The following is a 23,619-nucleotide window of genomic DNA, read 5'->3' on the forward strand; positions in this document are numbered from 1 at the left end:
TGTTACTAAACTATGTCAGGGAAACATCTCTAAATACCTCTTGGTGTGTGCTTGGTGTTACTAAACTATGTCAGGGAAACATCTCTAAATACCTCTTGGTGTGTCTCTGCTGTTACTAAACTATGTCAGGGAAACATCTCTAAATACCTCTTGGTGTGTGTTTGGTGTTACTAAACTATGTCAGGGAAACATCTCTAAATACCTCTTGGTGTGTGCTTGGTGTTACTAAACTATGTCAGGGAAACATCTCTAAATACCGCTTGGTGTGTCTCTGCTGTTACTAAACTATGTCAGGGAAACATCTCTAAATACCTCTTGGTGTGTGTTTGGTGTTACTAAACTATGTCAGGGAAACATCTCTAAATACCTCTTGGTGTGTGCTTGGTGTTACTAAACTATGTCAGGGAAACATCTCTAAATACCTCTTGGTGTGTGTTTGGTGTTACTAAACTATGTCAGGGAAACATCTCTAAATACCTCTTGGTGTGTGCTTGGTGTTACTAAACTATGTCAGGGAAACATCTCTAAATACCTCTTGGTGTGTGTTTGGTGGTACTAAACTATGTCAGGGAAACATCTCTAAATACCTCTTGGTGTGTGCTTGGTGGTACTAAACTATGTCAGGGAAACATCTCTAAATACCTCTTGGTGTGTGCTTGGTGTTACTAAACTATGTCAGGGAAACATCTCTAAATACCTCTTGGTGTGTGTTTGGTGTTACTAAACTATGTCAGGGAAACATCTCTAAATACCTCTTGGTGTGTGCTTGGTGGTACTAAACTATGTCAGGGAAACATCTCTAAATACCTCTTGGTGTGTGTTTGGTGGTACTAAACTATGTCAGGGAAACATCTCTAAATACCTCTTGGTGTGTGCTTGGTGGTACTAAACTATGTCAGGGAAACATCTCTAAATACCTCTTGGTGTGTGCTTGGTGTTACTAAACTATGTCAGGGAAACATCTCTAAATACCTCTTGGTGTGTGTTTGGTGGTACTAAACTATGTCAGGGAAACATCTCTAAATACCTCTTGGTGTGTGCTTGGTGGTACTAAACTATGTCAGGGAAACATCTCTAAATACCTCTTGGTGTGTGCTTGGTGGTACTAAACTATGTCAGGGAAACATCTCTAAATACCTCTTGGTGTGTGTTTGGTGGTACTAAACTATGTCAGGGAAACATCTCTAAATACCTCTTGGTGTGTGCTTGGTGTTACTAAACTATGTCAGGGAAACATCTCTAAATACCTCTTGGTGTGTGTTTGGTGGTACTAAACTATGTCAGGGAAACATCTCTAAATACCTCTTGGTGTGTGTTTGGTGTTACTAAACTATGTCAGGGAAACATCTCTAAATACCTCTTGGTGTGTGTTTGGTGTTACTAAACTATGTCAGGGAAACATCTCTAAATACCTCTTGGTGTGTGTTGTCAGGGAAACATCTCTAAATACCTCTTGGTGTGTGCTTGGTGTCTAGAGGAGTTGACTCCCCCTGTACAGCTGTTGCAGATGGTGGTGTCGTGGATCCAAGACCAGCCTCGATTGGTCCTCATCACTCTGCTGAACACGCCCCCCTCCTCCAGCCAGCCAATTGTCTCCATGGACCTCACGCCGCTGGCTGGGTTGGTGCGCTGGTGTGTCAAAGCCCCATTGGCTTACAGAAGAGACGGGAAGCAGGGCCTGGCTAATGGGACGACAGAGACGGAGCTGGAGGCAGGGCCTCTCTTCTCTGAGCTGCATCTCAGTGTTCTGCAGGTTTGTTCAGTCTCAAACCTGACTTTTGTGACATTTGTGTAACTTGAGGTCATCAGGACTTACATGAGGGTTGGGTTTGGATTACAATCATGCCCACTAACACAGGATGGTAACGCCAAGGGAGAATTGTAAACGGCTGCGCTGATTGCACTCTATCCAATCATAGCAGCCAGAACCTTCAGACAGTGAGACAGACCTGTCCATTACTCTATCCAATCATAGCAGCAGAACCTTCAGACAGTGAGACAGACCTGTCCATTACTCTATCCAATCATAGCAGCCAGAACCTTCAGACAGTGAGACAGACCTGTCCATTACTCTATCCAATCATAGCAGCAGAACCTTCAGACAGTGAGACAGACCTGTCCATTACTCTATCCAATCATAGCAGCCAGAACCTTCAGACAGTGAGACGGACCTGTCCATCACTCTATCCAATCATAGCAGCAGAACCTTCAGACAGTGAGACAGACCTGTCCATTACTCTATCCAATCATAGCAGCAGAACCTTCAGACAGTGAGACAGACCTGTCCATTACTCTATCCAATCATAGCAGCCAGAACCTTCAGACAGTGAGACAGACCTGTCCATTACTCTATCCAATCATAGCAGCAGAACCTTCAGACAGTGAGATAGACCTGTCCATTACTCTAGCCAATCATAGCAGCAGAACCTTCAGACAGTGAGACGGACCTGTCCATTACTCTATCCAATCATAGCAGCCAGAACCTTCAGACAGTGAGACAGACCTGTCCATCACTCTATCCAATCATAGCAGCAGAACCTTCAGACAGTGAGACAGACCTGTCCATTACTCTATCCAATCATAGCAGCAGAACCTTCAGACAGTGAGACGGACCTGTCCATTACTCTATCCAATCATAGCAGCAGAACCTATGAAACACTGCCAGACAGACCATCATAGCAGCAGAACCTATGAAACACTGCCAGACAGACCATCATAGCAGCAGAACCTATGAAACACTGCCAGACAGATCATCATAGCAGCAGGACCTATGAAACACTGCCAGACAGACCATCATAGCAGCAGAACCTATGAAACACTGCCAGACAGACCATCATAGCAGCAGAACCTATGAAACACTGCCAGACAGATCATCATAGCAGCAGAACCTATGAAACACTGCCAGACAGACCATCATAGCAGCAGAACCTATGAAACACTGCCAGACAGACCATCATAGCAGCAGAACCTATGAAACACTGCCAGACAGACCATCATAGCAGCAGAACCTATGAAACACTGCCAGACAGATCATCATAGCAGCAGAACCTATGAAACACTGCCAGACAGACCATCATAGCAGCAGAACCTATGAAACACTGCCAGACAGACCATCATAGCAGCAGAACCTATGAAACACTGCCAGACAGATCATCATAGCAGCAGAACCTATGAAACACTGCCAGACAGACCATCATAGCAGCAGAACCTATGAAACACTGCCAGACAGACCATCATAGCAGCAGAACCTATGAAACACTGCCAGACAGACCATCATAGCAGCAGAACCTATGAAACACTCCCTAACCCTAACCCCATGGAACCACACCCCCATGGAACCACACCCCCATGGAACCACACCCCCAAAGCGCTAACCCTCAGAGGTCATGGGTCAGGGTTACATCATGTTTAGAGGTTATCAAGTCTTCCTCCCAGGAGTCATGGGTCAGGGTTAGGTCATGTTTAGAGGTCAGAGGTTATGAACTCTAACCTCTTATCTGTTCCAGGTGTTGCTGCTCCTCCCGGGCGTTCTGAGAGAGAAGGGGCTTCTGGGTCGCTTGGCGTTGCTGCAGCCCGACCAGCTGACTTCTCTGATCTCTGACCTCTCTCGTCTTCTGGAGGAGCTGAAGCCTCACCACACCGATACACACACACACACCCAGCTCGCTCTGGACCGGCTGGCCCAGTCCCTGCAGGTCTCCATGGCAGCAGGGGCGCTGCTCTGCTCTAGAGGTAGGGATGTCATATCCTGTGTGTTCGACAGTTGGGATGTCATATCCTGTGTGTTCTACAGTTGTGATGTCATATCCTGTGTGTTCTACTGTTGGGATGTCATATCCTGTGTGTTCTACAGTTGGGATGTCATATCCTGTGTGTTCTACAGTTGGGATGTCATATCCTGTGTGTTCTACAGTTGGGATGTCATATCCTGTGTGTTCTCTCCACAGAGGACCTGAGAGCTCTCTGTTCCCGCCTCCCACACAACAAGTAAGAACCAATCACAATGCACCCCTAACCATCCCCCACAACCAATCACAATGCACCCCTAACCCTCCCCCACCACCAATCACGATGCACCCCTAGCCCTCCCCCACCACCAATCACGATGCACCCCTAGCCCCCCCTGTCTAGACCTGTTTTTACCTGCCTCCAGCCTAAGGGGTGTGGGTGTGTTATCTCCCCAAGCTGTGCCTGATGTCATAGACCCTCATAGTTCCAGAATGTTATGATAACGGCAGCCATTTTGGTAAAGGAGAAATCCAAACCAGTCTAATACCCTCAATGCACATTCCACGCTGGAACGTTCCAAGCCCTCTTCATATCAGGGGAGCGGTTTCCGGAGCGTTGTCAGGCATTGCCGACAGGGAGGAGATCTCGTTAAATATGGTTTAAATTTGTTCAACTTACTAAATTACATTCAGAGGATTTAAAAGCTACAGCAATGCGCTTGTGAGAAAAATTTAAGAACATTTGAAAACAAGTGTTTCAACATAGTATAACCACTACAAAGCTGACGCTAGCTAGCTAGCCTCTTCCATAGACTTGACTGGTTAGCTAGCTAGCCTCTTCCATAGACTTGACTGGTTAGCCAGCTAGCCTCTTCCATAGACTTGACTGGTTAGCTAGCTAGCCTCTTCCATAGACTTGACTGGTTAGCCAGCTAGCCTCTTCCATAGACTTGACTGGTTAGCCAGCTAGCCTCTTCCATAGACTTGACTGGTTAGCTAGCTAGCCTCTTCCATAGACTTGACTGGTTAGCTAGCTAGCCTCTTCCATAGACTTGACTGGTTAGCCAGCTAGCCTCTTCCATAGACTTGACTGGTTAGCTAGCTAGCCTCTTCCATAGACTTGACTGGTTAGCCAGCTAGCCTCTTCCATAGACTTGACTGGTTAGCCAGCTAGCCTCTTCCATAGACTTGACTGGTTAGCCAGCTAGCCTCTTCCATAGACTTGACTGGTTAGCCAGCTAGCCTCTTCCATAGACTTGACTGGTTAGCCAGCTAGCCTCTTCCATAGACTTGACTGGTTAGCCAGCTAGCCTCTTCCATAGACTTGACTGGTTAGCCAGCTAGCCTCTTCCATAGACTTGACTGGTTAGCCAGCTAGCCTCTTCCATAGACTTGACTGGTTAGCCAGCTAGCCTCTTCCATAGACTTGACTGGTTAGCCAGCTAGCCTCTTCCATAGACTTGACTGGTTAGCCAGCTAGCCTCTTCCATAGACTTGACTGGTTAGCCAGCTAGCCTCTTCCATAGACTTGACTGGTTAGCTAGCTAGCCTCTTCCATAGACTTGACTGGTTAGCCAGCTAGCCTCTTCCATAGACTTGACTGGTTAGCTAGCTAGCCTCTTCCATAGACTTGACTGGTTAGCTAGCTAGCCTCTTCCATAGACTTGACTGGTTAGCTAGCTAGCCTCTTCCATAGACTTGACTGGTTAGCTAGCTAGCCTCTTCCATAGACTTGACTGGTTAGCCAGCTAGCCTCTTCCATAGACTTGACTGGTTAGCCAGCTAGCCTCTTCCATAGACTTGACTGGTTAGCTAGCTAGCCTCTTCCATAGACTTGACTGGTTAGCTAGCTAGCCTCTTCCATAGACTTGACTGGTTAGCCAGCTAGCCTCTTCCATAGACTTGACTGGTTAGCTAGCTAGCCTCTTCCATAGACTTGACTGGTTAGCCAGCTAGCCTCTTCCATAGACTTGACTGGTTAGCCAGCTAGCCTCTTCCATAGACTTGACTGGTTAGCCAGCTAGCCTCTTCCATAGACTTGACTGGTTAGCCAGCTAGCCTCTTCCATAGACTTGACTGGTTAGCCAGCTAGCCTCTTCCATAGACTTGACTGGTTAGCCAGCTAGCCTCTTCCATAGACTTGACTGGTTAGCCAGCTAGCCTCTTCCATAGACTTGACTGGTTAGCCAGCTAGCCTCTTCCATAGACTTGACTGGTTAGCCAGCTAGCCTCTTCCATAGACTTGACTGGTTAGCCAGCTAGCCTCTTCCATAGACTTGACTGGTTAGCTAGCTAGCCTCTTCCATAGACTTGACTGGTTAGCTAGCTAGCCTCTTCCATAGACTTGACTGGTTAGCCAGCTAGCCTCTTCCATAGACTTGACTGGTTAGCTAGCTAGCCTCTTCCATAGACTTGACTGGTTAGCCAGCTAGCCTCTTCCATAGACTTGACTGGTTAGCCAGCTAGCCTCTTCCATAGACTTGACTGGTTAGCCAGCTAGCCTCTTCCATAGACTTGACTGGTTAGCCAGCTAGCCTCTTCCATAGACTTGACTGGTTAGCCAGCTAGCCTCTTCCATAGACTTGACTGGTTAGCCAGCTAGCCTCTTCCATAGACTTGACTGGTTAGCTAGCTAGCCTCTTCCATAGACTTGACTGGTTAGCTAGCTAGCCTCTTCCATAGACTTGACTGGTTAGCCAGCTAGCCTCTTCCATAGACTTGACTGGTTAGCCAGCTAGCCTCTTCCATAGACTTGACTGGTTAGCCAGCTAGCCTCTTCCATAGACTTGACTGGTTAGCCAGCTAGCCTCTTCCATAGACTTGACTGGTTAGCCAGCTAGCCTCTTCCATAGACTTGACTGGTTAGCCAGCTAGCCTCTTCCATAGACTTGACTGGTTAGCTAGCTAGCCTCTTCCATAGACTTGACTGGTTAGCTAGCTAGCCTCTTCCATAGACTTGACTGGTTAGCTAGCTAGCCTCTTCCATAGACTTGACTGGTTAGCTGGCTAGCCTCTTCCATAGACTTGACTGGTTAGCCAGCTAGCCTCTTCCATAGACTTGACTGGTTAGCCAGCTAGCCTCTTCCATAGACTTGACTGGTTAGCCAGCTAGCCTCTTCCATAGACTTGACTGGTTAGCCAGCTAGCCTCTTCCATAGACTTGACTGGTTAGCCAGCTAGCCTCTTCCATAGACTTGACTGGTTAGCCAGCTAGCCTCTTCCATAGACTTGACTGGTTAGCTAGCTAGCCTCTTCCATAGACTTGACTGGTTAGCTAGCTAGCATCAGAGCCATCTGGATAATCTCATAGACAGACTGGATCTAACGTTGTTTTACAGAGAAATAGGTCTATGTACTTGTCATGTTAGTTGAATGTAACATTAGTTGACAAAATGATTGTTTGCTAAGGTGTATATTTGGTTGGCTATGCTATCTAGCAAGCGGAGATCTCATTGCTCAAGTTGGTCCAATGTTTTGAAAACAGCTTGCTAGCCCCGCCCAGTTCATAACATTCTGTGTATATATCTAATGTTATCCTAACATGCTGACCACACCCACACCGCACGCATCGCTCTGGATATAACATGCTGACCACACCCACACCGCACGCATCGCTCTGGATAAGAGCGTCTGCTAAATGACTTAAAATGTAAAATGTAAAAATGTAATCCACAGATAAAAAGGGGAAACGTAGTTTCTAGTAATCTCTCCTCCTTCAGTTGTCTTGTTCTTCTGTGGACTTTATATGTCGGTTGGCAACCAACTTTAAGGTGAATCACCACCACCTCAGTTCATCTTCCAATCCCCCAGGTGGGTGTATGCTCCTAAAAGATGGGAGAGCTGGGACTAATACAACCTGGTACAATTGGCCCAGCGTCCTGGGTGATTGGAAGATGAACTGAGGTGGTGGTGATGCACCTTAAAGTTGGTTGCCAACCGACATATAAAGTCCACAGAAGAAGAAGACCCGTTTCCCCTTTTTATCTGTGGATTACATTTTTACATTTTGGTCATTTAGCAGACACTCTTATCCAGAGCGACTTACAGTTAGTGAGTGCATGAATTCTTTTTTTTCATACTGGCCCCCCGTGGGAATCGAACCCACAACCCTGGCGTTACGCCATGCTCTACCAACTGAGCTACACGGGACAAATGGGTCAAAATTCTACAAAGATCCAGAAAAAAGGACCTTGTGCATTTCTGGTAAAATACCCTGAAAATATACCAGGCGGTGTCAGAGGAAGGCCCCAAAAATGTTGCTGTTGGTTTTCCTCCTCCTTCATCCGTGGTGCTCATTCAACATAGCATTAGGAGAGTCCTGTCAACATCTACAGTCATGAACATGGCTTTCTGAACAGCACAATCTTCCTAATTGATAACTTTGTTATATTGGCATAATATGAAGTCTGGTTGGCAACAGCATCACCCCCATAATCTCCATAAAGTCTATAGACATGTTTAAAGATTTTCAGTCAAGCATGTTGACATGATGTGTAGAAGCTGTTATTGACAAAAGGGAATATTAATCATGAATACATAGAAAATGTTGTTCCATGTAAAATAGATTGAGGAGTGTTCATTAGAAAAGTGGTAGTTGATTGCATGTGCATGGTAGTCATGGAAAAGGATGGATGTTAGTCATCCTAATGAATAATTCAATTCAAATGTAGTCCAGATCAGCTAAACGTTCACATTTGCAAAATAAGGATATACAACCCCAACACAACACCCACTGTTCTGGTTCCAAATACAACCCCAACACAACACCCACTGTTCTGGTTCCAAATACAACCCCAACACAACACCCACTGTTCTGGTTCCAAATACAACCCCAACACAACACCCACTGTTCTGGTTCCAAATACAACCCCAACACAACACCCACTGTTCTGGTTCCAAATACAACCCCAACACAACACCCACTGTTCTGGTTCCAAATACAACCCCAACACAACACCCACTGTTCTGGTTCCAAATACAACCCCAACACAACACCCACTGTTCTGGTTCCAAATACAACCCCAACACAACACCCACTGTTCTGGTTCCAAATACAACCCCAACACAACACCCACTGTTCTGGTTCCAAATACAACCCCAACACAACACCCACTGTTCTGGTTCCAAATACAACCCCAACACAACACCCACTGTTCTTGTTCCAAATGCATGACTATTGTTCTGGTTTCATGATGACACTTGAATAAACGTAGGTACTCTCACTGATATGGGCTGGCAAGATAATGGCAGCTTATACTGGTACATGGCGCACAGAGAAAAGCTCCTGGGCCCCTCACCAAGCTACAACAACAGAGAGGAATGGAACTGACATTAATCAGGACAGGTACACAGTGGTACATGATGTTGTGGTACATAGGCCTACAAACACTGTGTGCTTGTTTTGTGAACTCCTTTTAGCCAATGGGGGTTTCATTATCAATCAATCAAATGTATTTTCATAAAGCCCTTGTCACAAAGTGCTTATACAGATACCCAGTGTAAAACCTCAAAGAGCAAGCAATACAAAGGCAGAAGCACAGTGACTACCTGGTTGAGCTTGATCAGCTGGGGTCTGGGACAAGGTAGCACGCACGGTGAAATCAGTTGAACCAGCAGCATGACAAGGGGGATTTGTGGGAGCCTAAGAACACACAGTACACCAGATATGAAAAGCTGACCCTAGACCTGGCACATCAGCTATTGCAGCATAATTACTGGGCACTGAGTGCAGACAGGGCCAGTCGACGGACAGGGCCAGTCGACGGACAGGGCCAGTCGACGGACAGGGCCAGTCGACGGACAGGGCCAGTCGACGGACAGGGCCAGTCGACGGACAGGGCCAGTCTACGGACAGGGCCAGTCAACGGACAGGGCCAGTCAACGGACAGGGCCAGTCAACGGACAGGGCCAGTCAACGGACAGGGCCAGTCAACGGACAGGGCCAACCAGGAAGGAGCTTACCCAACCGCTCTGAGGCACAGTCGCCCTAGATTTGGTATGGAAAAAAACAATACTATATGGTGCAATAAACATTAGTAAATGAGTTTAGCTGTAGCAGCTAATGACAATAAACATTAGTAAATGAGTTTAGCTGTAGCGGCTAATGACAATAAACATTAGTAAATGAGTTTAGCTGTAGCGGCTAATGACAATAAACATTAGTAAATGAGTTTAGCTGTAGCGGCTAATGATAATAAACATTAGTAAATGAGTTTAGCTGTAGCGGCTAATGATAATAAACATTAGTAAATGAGTTTAGCTGTAGCAGCTAATGATAATAAACATTAGTAAATGAGTTTAGCTGTAGCAGCTAATGACAATAAACATTAGTAAATGAGTTTAGCTGTAGCAGCTAATACCAATAAACATTAGTAAATGAGTTTAGCTGTAGCAGCTAATGATAATAAACATTAGTAAATGAGTTTAGCTGTAGCAGCTAATGACCAACATTAGTAAATGAGTTTAGCTGTAGCAGCTAATGATAATAAACATTAGTAAATGAGTTTAGCTGTAGCGGCTAATGACAATAAACATTAGTAAATGAGTTTAGCTGTAGCAGCTAATGATAATAAACATTAGTAAATGAGTTTAGCTGTAGCGGCTAATGACAATAAACATTAGTAAATGAGTTTAGCTGTAGCAGCTAATGATAATAAACATTAGTAAATGAGTTTAGCTGTAGCAGCTAATACCAATAAACATTAGTAAATGAGTTTAGCTGTAGCGGCTAATGACAATAAACATTAGTAAATGAGTTTAGCTGTAGCAGCTAATGACCAACATTAGTAAATGAGTTTAGCTGTAGCGGCTAATGATAATAAACATTAGTAAATTAGTTTAGCTGTAGCAGCTAATGATAATAAACATTAGTAAATGAGTTTAGCTGTAGCAGCTAATGACAATAAACATTAGTAAATGAGTTTAGCTGTAGCAGCTAATGATAATAAACATTAGTAAATGAGTTTAGCGTTAGCGGCTAATGATAATAAACATTTACATTTTAGTCATTTAGCAGACGCTCTTATCCAGAGCGACTTACAGTTAGTGAATACATAATTGTTTTTTATTTTTGTTGTCTTTATTTTTAAATAATATATATATATATATATTTTTTTTATACTGCCCCTTGTGGGAATCGAACCCACAACCCTGGCATTGCAAACGCCATGCTCTATCAACTGAGCTACATCCCTGCCGGCCATTCCCTCCCCTACCCTGGACGAATTGTACGCTGCCCATGAGTCTCCCAAGCCTGGATTCGAACCAGGATCTCTAGTGGCACAGTTAGCACTGCGTTGTGGCGCCTTAGACCACTGCGCCACTCAGTAAATGAGTTTAGCGTTAGCTGTTAATGACAATAAACATTAGTATATGAGTTTAGCTGTAGCAGCTAATGATAATAAACATTAGTAAATGAGTTTAGCGTTAGCAGCTAATGACAATAAACATTAGTATATGAGTTTAGCTGTAGCAGCTAATGACCAACATTAGTAAATGAGTTTAGCTGTAGCGGCTAATGACAATAAACATTAGTAAATGAGTTTAGCTGTAGCGGCTAATGACAATAAACATTAGTAAATGAGTTTAGCTGTAGCAGCTAATGACAATAAACATTAGTATATGAGTTTAGCTGTAGCGGCTAATGACAATAAACATTAGTAAATGAGTTTAGCTGTAGCGGCTAATGACAATAAACATTAGTAAATGAGTTTAGCGTTAGCAGCTAATGATAATAAACATTAGTAAATGAGTTTAGCTGTAGCAGCTAATGACCAACATTAGTAAATGAGTTTAGCTGTAGCAGCTAATGACAATAAACATTAGTAAATGAGTTTAGCTGTAGCAGCTAATGATAACAAACATTAGTAAATGAGTTTAGCTGTAGCAGCTAATGACAATAAACATTAGTAAATGAGTTTAGCTGTAGCGGCTAATGACAATAAACATTAGTAAATGAGTTTAGCTGTAGCAGCTAATGACCAACATTAGTAAATGAGTTTAGCTGTAGCAGCTAATGACAATAAACATTAGTAAATGAGTTTAGCTGTAGCGGCTAATGACAATAAACATTAGTAAATGAGTTTAGCTGTAGCAGCTAATGACAATAAACATTAGTATATGAGTTTAGCTGTAGCGGCTAATGACAATAAACATTAGTAAATTAGTTTAGCTGTAGCGGCTAATGACAATAAACATTAGTAAATGAGTTTAGCTGTAGCAGCTAATGACAATAAACATTAGTAAATGAGTTTAGCGTTAGCAGCTAATGATAATAAACATTAGTAAATGAGTTTAGCTGTAGCAGCTAATGACCAACATTAGTAAATGAGTTTAGCTGTAGCAGCTAATGACAATAAAAATTAATTATAAATTTTTTTAGTCATTTAGCAGACGCTCTTATCCAGAGCGACTTACAGGAGCAATTCGGGTTAAGTGCCTTGCTCAAGGGCACATCGACAGATTTTTCACCTAGTCGGCTCGGGGATTAGAACCAGCGACCTTTCGGTTACTGGCACAACGCTCTTAACCACTAAGCTACCTGCCGCCTCTTCCTCGGGCATCCCCTCTTGTCTAGATTCTACAGGGTGCTAGCCTGTTCTCCTCAAAACATTAGCTAGCTAACCAACTTAAACTAATGTTAGATTCGATCAAATGACAAGTACATAGACCTTTTGCTCTGTTACACAACGTAATAACAACCATAAGTTACAGGCTAGCCAGAAGGCTCTAATGCTAGCTAGCTAACCAGCCATGTTATTTAAATTGAAAGGAAGCTAGCTATCGTCAGCTTTGTAGCGGCAATGCTGTGGAAACACATTCTTACATTTTCTCACCAACGCCTTGCTGTAGTTTACAAATTCTATGAAATGTAATTTAGTAATGTCAATAAATTTCATCCGTATTTAGCGACATCTCCTCCCTCCCTGAGTTAGCGAAGCATTGCGATGGGCCGGAAGTCAAACCAAAGTCAAATGGAAATGAACCCCGGTATGAAGAGGAATGGAATGTGGAAGGTGCTTAGAATGCATTGACCGAATTGGAATGACTAGCAGTAGAGGCTTAGGTGATGCATTTCCTGCTTTTACATACGCAGGACAATCAAAGTGACTTGTAATTCCTAATTCTATGGTGTCTCCTCTCAGTTTGCTCCAGCTGGTGATGTCTGGTCCAGTGCAGCAGAGTGGGTTCTACCCCCACATCCATACCCCTCCCCTGGGGTACAGCCCCCGGCCCCGCCCCTTAGGACCTCACCCCTCCTCTCACTCCCCTCATCCCCCCCTCCCTTCTCAACCCTTCATTCCAGGCATGGCCTTCCCCTTCTGCCCCAGCCACTAGAGAGGTGGACAACATCTCCCCATCCAACCTTTCCTTCCAGGCATGGCCTTCCCCTTCTACCCCAGCCACTAGAGAGAGGTGGACAACATCTCCCCATCCAACCTTTCCTTCCAGGCATGGCCTTCCCCTTCTGCCCCAGCCACTAGAGAGGTGGACAACATCTCCCCATCCAACCTTTCCTTCCAGGCATGGCCTTCCCCTTCTACCCCAGCCACTAGAGAGGTGGACAACATCTCCCCATCCAACCTTTCCTTCCAGGCATGGCCTTCCCCTTCTACCCCAGCCACTAGAGAGAGGTGGACAACATCTCCCCATCCAACCTTTCCTTCCAGGCATGGCCTTCCCCTTCTGCCCCAGCCACTAGAGAGGTGGACAACATCTCCCCATCCAACCTTTCCTTCCAGGCATGGCCTTCCCCTTCTGCCCCAGCCAATAGAGAGGTGGACAACATCTCCCCATCCAACCTTTCCTTCCAGGCATGGCCTTCCCCTTCTGCCCTAGCCACTAGAGAGAGGTGGACAACATCTCCCCATCCAACCTTTCCTTCCAGGCATGGCCTTCCCCTTCTGCCCCAGCCACTAGAGAGAGGTGGACAACATCTCCCCATCCAACCTTTCCTTCCAGGCATGGCCTTCCCCTTCTGCCCCAGCCACTAGAGAGGTGGACAACATCTCCCCATCCAACCTTTCCTTCCAGGCATGGCCTTCCCCTTCTGCCCCAGCCACTAGAGAGGTGGACAACATCTCCCCATCCAACCTTTCCTTCCAGGCATGGCCTTCCCCTTCTGCCCCAGCCACTAGAGAGGGGGGTGGACAACATCTCCCCATCCAACCTTTCCTTCCAGGCATGGCCTTCCCCTTCTGCACCAGCCACTAGAGAGAGGTGGACAACATCTCCCCATCCAACCTTTCCTTCTAGGCATGGCCTTCCCCTTCTGCCCTAGCCACTAGAGAGAGGTGGACAACATCTCCCCATCCAACCTTTCCTTCCAGGCATGGCCTTCCCCTTCTACCCCAGCCACTAGAGAGAGGTGGACAACATCTCCCCATCCAACCTTTCCTTCCAGGCATGGCCTTCCCCTTCTGCCCCAGCCACTAGAGAGGTGGACAACATCTCCCCATCCAACCTTTCCTTCCAGGCATGGCCTTCCCCTTCTGCCCCAGCCACTAGAGAGGTGGACAACATCTCCCCATCCAACCTTTCCTTCCAGGCATGGCCTTCCCCTTCTACCCCAGCCACTAGAGAGGTGGACAACATCTCCCCATCCAACCTTTCCTTCCAGGCATGGCCTTCCCCTTCTGCCCCAGCCACTAGAGAGGTGGACAACATCTCCCCATCCAACCTTTCCTTCCAGGCATGGCCTTCCCCTTCTGCCCCAGCCACTAGAGAGGTGGACAACATCTCCCCATCCAACCTTTCCTTCCAGGCATGGCCTTCCCCTTCTGCCCCAGCCACTAGAGAGAGGTGGACAACATCTCCCCATCCAACCTTTCCTTTCAGGCATGGCCTTCCCCTTCTGCCCCAGCCACTAGAGAGGTGGACAACATCTCCCCATCCAACCTTTCCTTCCAGGCATGGCCTTCCCCTTCTGCCCCAGCCACTAGAGAGAGGTGGACAACATCTCCCCATCCAACCTTTCCTTCCAGGCATGGCCTTCCCCTTCTGCCCTAGCCACTAGAGAGAGGTGGACAACATCTCCCCATCCAACCTTTCCTTCCAGGCATGGCCTTCCCCTTCTACCCCAGCCACTAGAGAGGTGGACAACATCTCCCCATCCAACCTTTCCTTCCAGGCATGGCCTTCCCCTTCTGCCCTAGCCACTAGAGAGAGGTGGACAACATCTCCCCATCCAACCTTTCCTTCCAGGCATGGCCTTCCCCTTCTACCCCAGCCACTAGAGAGGTGGACAACATCTCCCCATCCAACCTTTCCTTCCAGGCATGGCCTTCCCCTTCTGCCCCAGCCACTAGAGAGAGGTGGACAACATCTCCCCATCCAACCTTTCCTTCCAGGCATGGCCTTCCCCTTCTACCCCAGCCATGAAAGAGAGGTGTGGAAAACATGAAAGAGAGGTGTGGACAACATGAAAGAGAGGCGTGGACAACATGAAAGAGAGGTGTGGACAACATGAAAGAGAGGTGTGGACAACATGAAAGAGAGGTGTGGACAACATGAAAGAGAGGTGTGGACAACATGAAAGAGAGGTGTGGACAACATGAAAGAGAGGTGTGGACACATGGAAGACAACAACATTGGTGTATACTGAGTATTTGGACTGTTTGTCAAATCAATATTTTTACTATGTGTGATCTTTTTTCTGTTGTGTTTACAGTTGAACCACATTACTAAAATCAATGTTATTACAGTGAAATGACTGCTCAAGATGTAAAAGCACAGAACCGAAATATTGTATTAATCCAATGAACACTTGTGATGCTCTCTTGTGGTTGTCACGTTACAGGTAAGATGTTAGTACATAAACTTCTCCACAACATTGTTCTTAACATATATTCATTTTTCAGAATAAGTGAACAGTCAATTTAACTACTATTTTAATTCCAGTGGTTATGGCGCCATCTTGTGGTTCATTGTAATGTTCTGATAGAGGCTACCTGCGTGACCGAAATGAAGCTCCTCGCATTCTTGGCTTTGCACGCTAGCAGTGAAGATTTAGCAGAAACATAACGCTATGTTGCATATCTTACTGCTTTCTTCCATGCACTGTGCTCTCCTGACACCAAATAACCAACACTTCTTAATATAATTAAATGGATTGTGGTCAGTAAACCCATGGGCCTCCCCTCTCTCTGTTCTCCTGTCCCCTCCCCTCTCTCTCTCTGTTCTCCTGTCCCCTCCCCTCTCTCTCTCTCTGTTCTCCTGTCCCCTCCCCTCTCTCTCTCTGTTCTCCTGTCCCCTCCCCTCTCTCTCTCTCTGTTCTCCTGTCCCCTCCCCTCTCTCTCTCTGTTCTCCTGTCCCCTCCCCTCTCTCTGTTCTCCTGTCCCCTCCCCTCTCTCTCTCTCTGTTCTCCTGTCCCCTCCCCCCTCTCTCTCTCTGTTCTCCTGTCCCCTCCCCTCTCTCTCTCTTTGTTCTCCTGTCCCCTCCCCCCTCTCTCTCTCTGTTCTCCTGTCCCCTCTCTCTCTCTCTGTTCTCCTGTCCCCTCCCCCCTCTCTCTCTCTGTTCTCATGTTCCCACCCCCTCTCTCTCTGTTCTCCTGTCCCCTCCCCTCTCTCTCTCTGTTCTCCTGTCCCCTCTCTCTCTCTGTTCTCATGTCCCCTCCCCTCTCTCTCTGTTCTCCTGTCCCCTCCCCTCTCTCTCTCTGTTCTCCTGTCCCCTCCCCTCTCTCTCTCTGTTCTCCTGTCCCCTCCCCTCTCTCTCTCTGTTCTCCTGTCCCCTCCCCTCTCTCTCTCTGTTCTCCTGTCCCCTCCCCTCTCTCTCTCTGTTCTCCTGTCCCCTCCCCTCTCTCTCTCTGTTCTCCTATCCCTCCCCCCTCTCTCTCTGTTCTCCTGTCCCCTCCCCTCTCTCTCTCTCTGTTCTCCTGTCCCCTCCCCTCTCTCTCTCTGTTCTCCTATCCCTCCCCCCTCTCTCTCTGTTCTCCTGTCCCCTCCCCTCTCTCTCTCTCTCTGTTCTCCTGTCCCCTCCCCCCTCTCTCACTGTTCTCCTGTCCCCTCCCCTCTCTCTCTCTGTTCTCCTGTCCCCTCCCCTCTCTCTCTCTGTTCTCCTATCCCTCCCCCCTTTCACTCTGTTCTCCTGTCCCCTCCCCTCTCTCTCTCTGTTCTCCTGTCCCCTCCCCTCTCTCTGTTCTCCTGTCCCCTCCCCTCTCTCTCTCTGTTCTCCTGTCCCCTCCCCTCTCTCTCTCTGTTCTCCTATCCCTCCCCCCTTTCACTCTGTTCTCCTGTCCCCTCCCCCCTCTCTCTCTGTTCTCCTGTCCCCTCCCCTCTCTCTCTCTCTGTTCTCCTGTCCCCTCCCCTCTCTCTCTCTCTGTTCTCCTATCCCTCCCCCCTCTCTCTCTGTTCTCCTGTCCCCTCCCCTCTCTCTCTCTGTTCTCCTGTCCCCTCCCCTCTCTCTCTCTGTTCTCCTGTCCCCTCCCCCCTCTCTCTCTGTTCTCCTGTCCCCTCCCCCCTCTCTCTCTGTTCTCCTGTCCCCTCCCCTCTCTCTCTCTCTGTTCTCCTATCCCTCCCCCCTCTCTCTCTGTTCTCCTGTCCCCTCCCCTCTCTCTCTCTCTCTGTTCTCCTGTCCCCTCCCCTCTCTCTCTCTGTTCTCCTGTCCCCTCCCCTCTCTCTCTCTGTTCTCCTATCCCTCCCCCCTCTCTCTCTGTTCTCATGTCCCCTCCCCCCTCTCTCTCTGTTCTCCTGTCCCCTCCCCTCTCTCTCTCTCTGTTCTCCTGTCCCCTCCCCTCTCTCTCTCTCTGTTCTCCTATCCCTCCCCCCTCTCTCTCTGTTCTCCTGTCCCCTCCCCTCCCCTCTCTCTCTCTGTTCTCCTGTCCCCTCCCCTCTCTCTCTCTGTTCTCCTGTCCCCTCCCCTCTCTCTCTCTCTGTTCTCCTGTCCCCTCCCCTCTCTCTCTCTGTTCTCCTGTCCCCTCCCCCCTCTCTCTCTGTTCTCCTGTCCCCTCCCCCCTCTCTCTCTGTTCTCCTGTCCCCTCCCCCCTCTCTCTCTGTTCTCCTGTCCCCTCCCCTCTCTCTCTGTTCTCCTGTCCCCTCCCCCCTCTCTCTCTCTGTTCTCCTGTGTTCTCCTCACTCTGTCCTGTCCCCTCCCCTCTCTCTCTCTGTTCTCCTGTCCCCTCCCCTCTCTCTCTCTGTTCTCCTGCATACTCCTGTCTGTCCTTTGTGGGCATCTGTCTCTCTATGTAGATGCAGAATAATATCAGTGAATTTGCAATTGTATTGTAAACACACACAATCTATTCAGTTACTCCTGCAAATAGAACAACAGTCTCTGTTTGGTGAGCTGCATCTCTCTTCCTCTTTCTGAAGAATAAATTCTGTATGTTTATCTTCTATAAGTTGGAAAGTTGTTTTTTCAACAGATAGTTGAGCTGACGTTACCAAATGTAGTTAACGTCATGTTAGCCATTGATGCCCCTCAAGTTAGCTATCTATCTTTTATTAGCAATGTTTAGCATATTTGGACAGTAATTGATTAGACAGTAATTGGTAAGTTAGTGATACTTTTTTGGTGGTGAACAGAGCTCCAGCAGTTGGATTCAGTGTCCAGATAGATAATCAATTACTGTCAAAACCCTGCTCATAAAATTTGCCATCTAGCTAATGTTAGCAGCACTTTTATCTAGACAAGCTAGCTTAACGTTATCTGTCAGTGCAACTTTTGAGTCAACATGTTGAAATGTAAGTTACTCGAATCTGGCTTACTTTAAGGTCAATAATTCCGAATAGCCTCATCATGGGCTAACAAAACATAGTTGTTGTTTTTTAAACAAAGTTGACCTCCGGTTCTCCTCCTCATCAAAGTTGACCTCCGGTTCTCCTCCTCATCAAAGTTGACCTCCGGTTCTCCTCCTCATCAAAGTTGACCTCCGGTTCTCCTCCTCATCTTTGTGCTCTCTCCCTCTCAGAGGATGAAGTCGCCCGCGCCGCCGAAATATCATTTCTTTAGACGAATCAAAAATGACATTGGAAACAGTCTTTGACTCCACCTCCTAAAGTACCAGCGTAACAGAAATGCTGGTTTAAAGCGGCACTAAAAAGGCTGGGCAGGCCAGACCGGGGCTCATGATTGGAGGATTCATTGCAGTGTAGCCTAGTTTGTTTTACAACATCCCAGCAGGGCCAAAGACTCGGTGCTGAGACAAAATCATTCGGGGCTAAAGCCTGTCCCCTCTGTGGTAACAGTGGTAATGTCACTGTTGTCCAGAGATAGAAAATAGATGCGACAATTACCTGTTATGGTGCATTTCCATTTAACTATCTTGTGTCGATAAAAACTGCTGGACGTAATGTCACACCCCAAAAAATTATCCCTCGCAAAAACCTACAGTGTTGAAGTGTTGCCATTTCCATTTAGGCAAATTGTACATGAATAAATTGCTGACAGTCTGTATGCCCTCCCACCTATGTTTCATTAATAAATTGGTGACAGTCTGTATGCCCTCCCACCTATGTTTCATTAATAAATTGGTGACAGTCTGTATGCCCTCCCACCTATGTTTCATTAATAAATTGGTGACAGTCTGTATGCCCTCCCACCTATGTTTCATTAATAAATTGGTGACAGTCTGTATGCCCTCCCACCTATGTTTCATTAATAAATTGGTGACAGTCTGTATGCCCTCCCACCTATGTTTCATTAATAAATTGGTGACAGTCTGTATGCCCTCCCACCTATGTTTCATTAATAAATTGGTGACAGTCTGTATGCCCTCCCACCTATGTTTCATTAATAAATTGTACGCCCTCCCACCTATGTTTCATTAATAAATTGGTGACAGTCTGTACGTCCTCCCACCTATGTTTCATTAATAAATTGGTGACAGTCTGTATGCCCTTCCACCTATGTTTCATTAATAAATTGGTGACAGTCTGTACGCCCTCCCACCTATGTTTCATTAATAAATTGGTGACAGTCTGTACGCCCTCCCACCTATGTTTCATTAATAAATTGGTGACAGTCTGTATGCCCTCCCACCTATGTTTCATTAATAAATTGTATGCCCTCCCACCTATGTTTCATTAATAAATTGGTGACAGTCTGTACGCCCTCCCACCTATGTTTCATTAATAAATTGGTGACAGTCTGTATGCCCTCCCACCTATGTTTCATTAATAAATTGGTGACAGTCTGTATGCCCTCCCACCTATGTTTCATTAATAAATTGTATGCCCTCCCACCTATGTTTCATTAATAAATTGGTGACAGTCTGAATGCCCTCCCACCTATGTTTCATTAATAAATTGTACGCCCTCCCACCTATGTTTCATTAATAAATTGGTGACAGTCTGTACGCCCTCCCACCTATGTTTCATTAATAAATTGTATGCCCTCCCACCTATGTTTCATTAATAAATTGGTGACAGTCTGTACGCCCTCCCACCTATGTTTCATTAATAAATTGGTGACAGTCTGTATGCCCTCCCACCTATGTTTCATTAATAAATTGTATGCCCTCCCACCTATGTTTCATTAATAAATTGGTGACAGTCTGTATGCCCTCCCACCTATGTTTCATTAATAAATTGGTGACAGTCTGTACGCCCTCCCACCTATGTTTCATTAATAAATTGGTGACAGTCTGTACGCCCTCCCACCTATGTTTCATTAATAAATTGGTGACAGTCTGTACGCCCTCCCACCTATGTTTCATTAATAAATTGCTGACAGTCTGTACGCCCTCCCACCTATGTTTCATTAATAAATTGGTGACAGTCTGTATGCCCTCCCACCTATGTTTCATTAATAAATTGGTGACAGTCTGTATGCCCTCCCACCTATGTTTCATTAATAAATTGGTGACAGTCTGTACGCCCTCCCACCTATGTTTCATTAATAAATTGGTGACAGTCTGTACGCCCTCCCACCTATGTTTCATTAATAAATTGTATGCCCTCCCACCTATGTTTCATTAATAAATTGGTGACAGTCTGTATGCCCTCCCACCTATGTTTCATTAATAAATTGCTGACAGTCTGTACGCCCTCCCACCTATGTTTCATTAATAAATTGGTGACAGTCTGTACGCCCTCCCACCTATGTTTCATTAATAAATTGGTGACAGTCTGTATGCCCTCCCACCTATGTTTCATTAATAAATTGCTGACAGTCTGTACGCCCTCCCACCTATGTTTCATTAATAAATTGGTGACAGTCTGTATGCCCTCCCACCTATGTTTCATTAATAAATTGGTGACAGTCTGTATGCCCTCCCACCTATGTTTCATTAATAAATTGCTGACAGTCTGTATGCCCTCCCACCTATGTTTCATTAATAAATTGTATGCCCTCCCACCTATGTTTCATTAATAAATTGTATGCCCTCCCACCTATGTTTCATTAATAAATTGGTGACAGTCTGTATGCCCTCCCACCTATGTTTCATTAATAAATTGGTGACAGTCTGTACGCCCTCCCACCTATGTTTCATTAATAAATTGTATGCCCTCCCACCTATGTTTCATTAATAAATTGGTGACAGTCTGTATGCCCTCCCACCTATGTTTCATTAATAAATTGGTGACAGTCTGTACGCCCTCCCACCTATGTTTCATTAATAAATTGCTGACAGTCTGTACGCCCTCCCACCTATGTTTCATTAATAAATTGGTGACAGTCTGTATGCCCTCCCACCTATGTTTCATTAATAAATTGGTGACAGTCTGTATGCCCTCCCACCTATGTTTCATTAATAAATTGCTGACAGTCTGTATGCCCTCCCACCTATGTTTCATTAATAAATTGCTGACAGTCTGTATGCCCTCCCACCTATGTTTCATTAATAAATTGTATGCCCTCCCACCTATGTTTCATTAATAAATTGGTGACAGTCTGTATGCCCTCCCACCTATGTTTCATTAATAAATTGTATGCCCTCCCACCTATGTTTCATTAATAAATTGGTGACAGTCTGTACGCCCTCCCACCTATGTTTCATTAATAAATTGTATGCCCTCCCACCTATGTTTCATTAATAAATTGGTGACAGTCTGTATGCCCTCCCACCTATGTTTCATTAATAAATTGTATGCCCTCCCACCTATGTTTCATTAATAAATTGGTGACAGTCTGTACGCCCTTCCACCTATGTTTCATTAATAAATTGTATGCCCTCCCACCTATGTTTCATTAATAAATTGGTGACAGTCTGTATGCCCTCCCACCTATGTTTCATTAATAAATTGCTGACAGTCTGTACGCCCTTCCACCTATGTTTCATTAATAAATTGGTGACAGTCTGTATGCCCTCCCACCTATGTTTCATTAATAAATTGCTGACAGTCTGTACGCCCTCCCACCTATGTTTCATTAATAAATTGGTGACAGTCTGTACGCCCTCCCACCTATGTTTCATTAATAAATTGGTGACAGTCTGTATGCCCTCCCACCTATGTTTCATTAATAAATTGTACGCCCTCCCACCTATGTTTCATTAATAAATTGGTGACAGTCTGTATGCCCTCCCACCTATGTTTCATTAATAAATTGGTGACAGTCTGTATGCCCTCCCACCTATGTTTCATTAATAAATTGGTGACAGTCTGTATGCCCTCCCACCTATGTTTCATTAATAAATTGCTGACAGTCTGTACGCCCTTCCACCTATGTTTCATTAATAAATTGGTGACAGTCTGTATGCCCTCCCACCTATGTTTCATTAATAAATTGGTGACAGTCTGTACGCCCTTCCACCTATGTTTCATTAATAAATTGTATGCCCTCCCACCTATGTTTCATTAATAAATTGGTGACAGTCTATGCTGGACTTGAACCAGATCAAACATCTCTGGAGAGACCTGAAAATAGCTGTGCAGCGACGCTCCCCATCCAACCTGACAGAGCTTGAGAGGATCTGCAGAGAAGAATGGGAGAAACTCCCCAAATACATTTTACATTTTAGTCATTTAGCAGACGCTCTTATCCAGAGCGACTTACAGGAGCAATTAGGGTTAAGTGCCTTGCTCAAGGGCACATCGACAGATTTTTCACCTAATTGGCTCGGGGATTAGAACCAGCGACCTTTCGGTTACTGGCACAACGCTCTTAACCACTAAGCTTGTAGCGTCATACCCAAGAAGACTCAAGGCTGTAATCGCTGCCAAAGGTGCTTCAACAAAGTCCTGAGTAAAGGGTCTGAATACTTATGTAAATGTGATTTTTTTTTTTATACATTTGCAAAAATGTCTAAAAACCTGTTTTTGCTTTGTCATTATGGGGTATTGTGTGTAGATTGAGGGGAAAAAAAACAATTTAATCAATTTTAGAATCGGCTATATCGTCAACATTTGTGGAAATTAATTTAGTTTTATGGTCTAAATTTAAGGTAAGGATTAGCAGTGTGGTTTTATTACTTTGTGGCTGTGCCAGCAGAACTGCCGTCAGGGCAAGATTCATGCCAATAAATGGCGCCATGCCCCCAGTCATCCCTTCCCTGTCTTTACAAGGCTGCAGAACATAGTGCTGTTTCTAGCCCTATCTAATATATTATACATGCCGCATCAAATATGCATCCAAGCCCAACTGAAATCTCATCAGAAACGTGTTGGGCCTATTGCAACAAAGATTCACCACTAGATTGTTGCCAGTTTATGTTCATAACTAAAACTTCACCTAATTTTAACATTCTGTCTTATTTTAATTTTTTTACGGTTATCCCATCTCAAGAGGTTAAATAAAAAAATATACTTTTCATCTCTGGGTAACAGGGTTGACGTGTTATGCTCGACACGCTCAGTTTTCCACCACAAAACTAAAAAATTGCAAAAAAGAGCAGAGCTCACGAGCTCAACTAGGACCTGCACTCTGGCGCTATGTCTAAAAAGCTTTTCGTCTGGTACAACTCTCCCATTCACCTGTGGGAACTTCAGCTTCATAACTCTCCCATTCACCTGTC

The 23,619-nt window shown here is 45.6% G+C and overlaps 1 protein-coding gene and 1 long non-coding RNA gene across 5 annotated transcripts in view; one reads left to right on the forward strand and one right to left on the reverse strand.

The window, feature by feature from the left end:
• The window catches only part of ints15 (integrator complex subunit 15), a 28,772-nt gene extending 15,495 nt beyond the window's left edge, over positions 1-13,277 (forward strand). Inside the window, exons 2-5 of the mRNA XM_084200055.1 lie at positions 1,476-1,753; positions 3,507-3,732; positions 3,948-3,987; positions 12,872-13,277. Of these exons, the coding sequence (XP_084056181.1) occupies positions 1,476-1,753; positions 3,507-3,732; positions 3,948-3,987; positions 12,872-13,064 (737 nt within the window). The 3' untranslated portion in view covers positions 13,065-13,277. The remainder of the gene's footprint in view (positions 1-1,475; positions 1,754-3,506; positions 3,733-3,947; positions 3,988-12,871) is intronic.
• Positions 13,278-17,418: 4,141 nt separating this feature from the next.
• On the reverse strand, positions 17,419-22,311 carry LOC311126024. Of its 4 annotated transcripts, XR_014612931.1 has the most exons (9): positions 22,025-22,311; positions 21,811-21,889; positions 21,529-21,765; positions 20,718-21,494; positions 20,594-20,672; positions 20,031-20,188; positions 19,569-19,985; positions 18,593-19,444; positions 17,419-18,505 (listed from the first exon to the last, which is right to left on the reverse strand). It is a non-coding gene; the product is annotated as an uncharacterized lncRNA (long non-coding RNA). The 4 variants fall into 4 exon arrangements; XR_014612932.1 differs by having other exon boundaries at positions 17,420-18,505; positions 19,569-19,872; positions 20,065-20,188; positions 20,718-21,765; XR_014612933.1 differs by having other exon boundaries at positions 17,420-18,505; positions 19,569-19,906; positions 20,718-21,765.
• Positions 22,312-23,619: the final 1,308 nt, after the last annotated feature.

This window comes from Coregonus lavaretus, assembly GCF_964263955.1.
Source record: "Coregonus lavaretus genome assembly, contig: HAP1_SCAFFOLD_4861, whole genome shotgun sequence".
NCBI lineage: Eukaryota > Metazoa > Chordata > Actinopteri > Salmoniformes > Salmonidae > Coregonus > Coregonus lavaretus.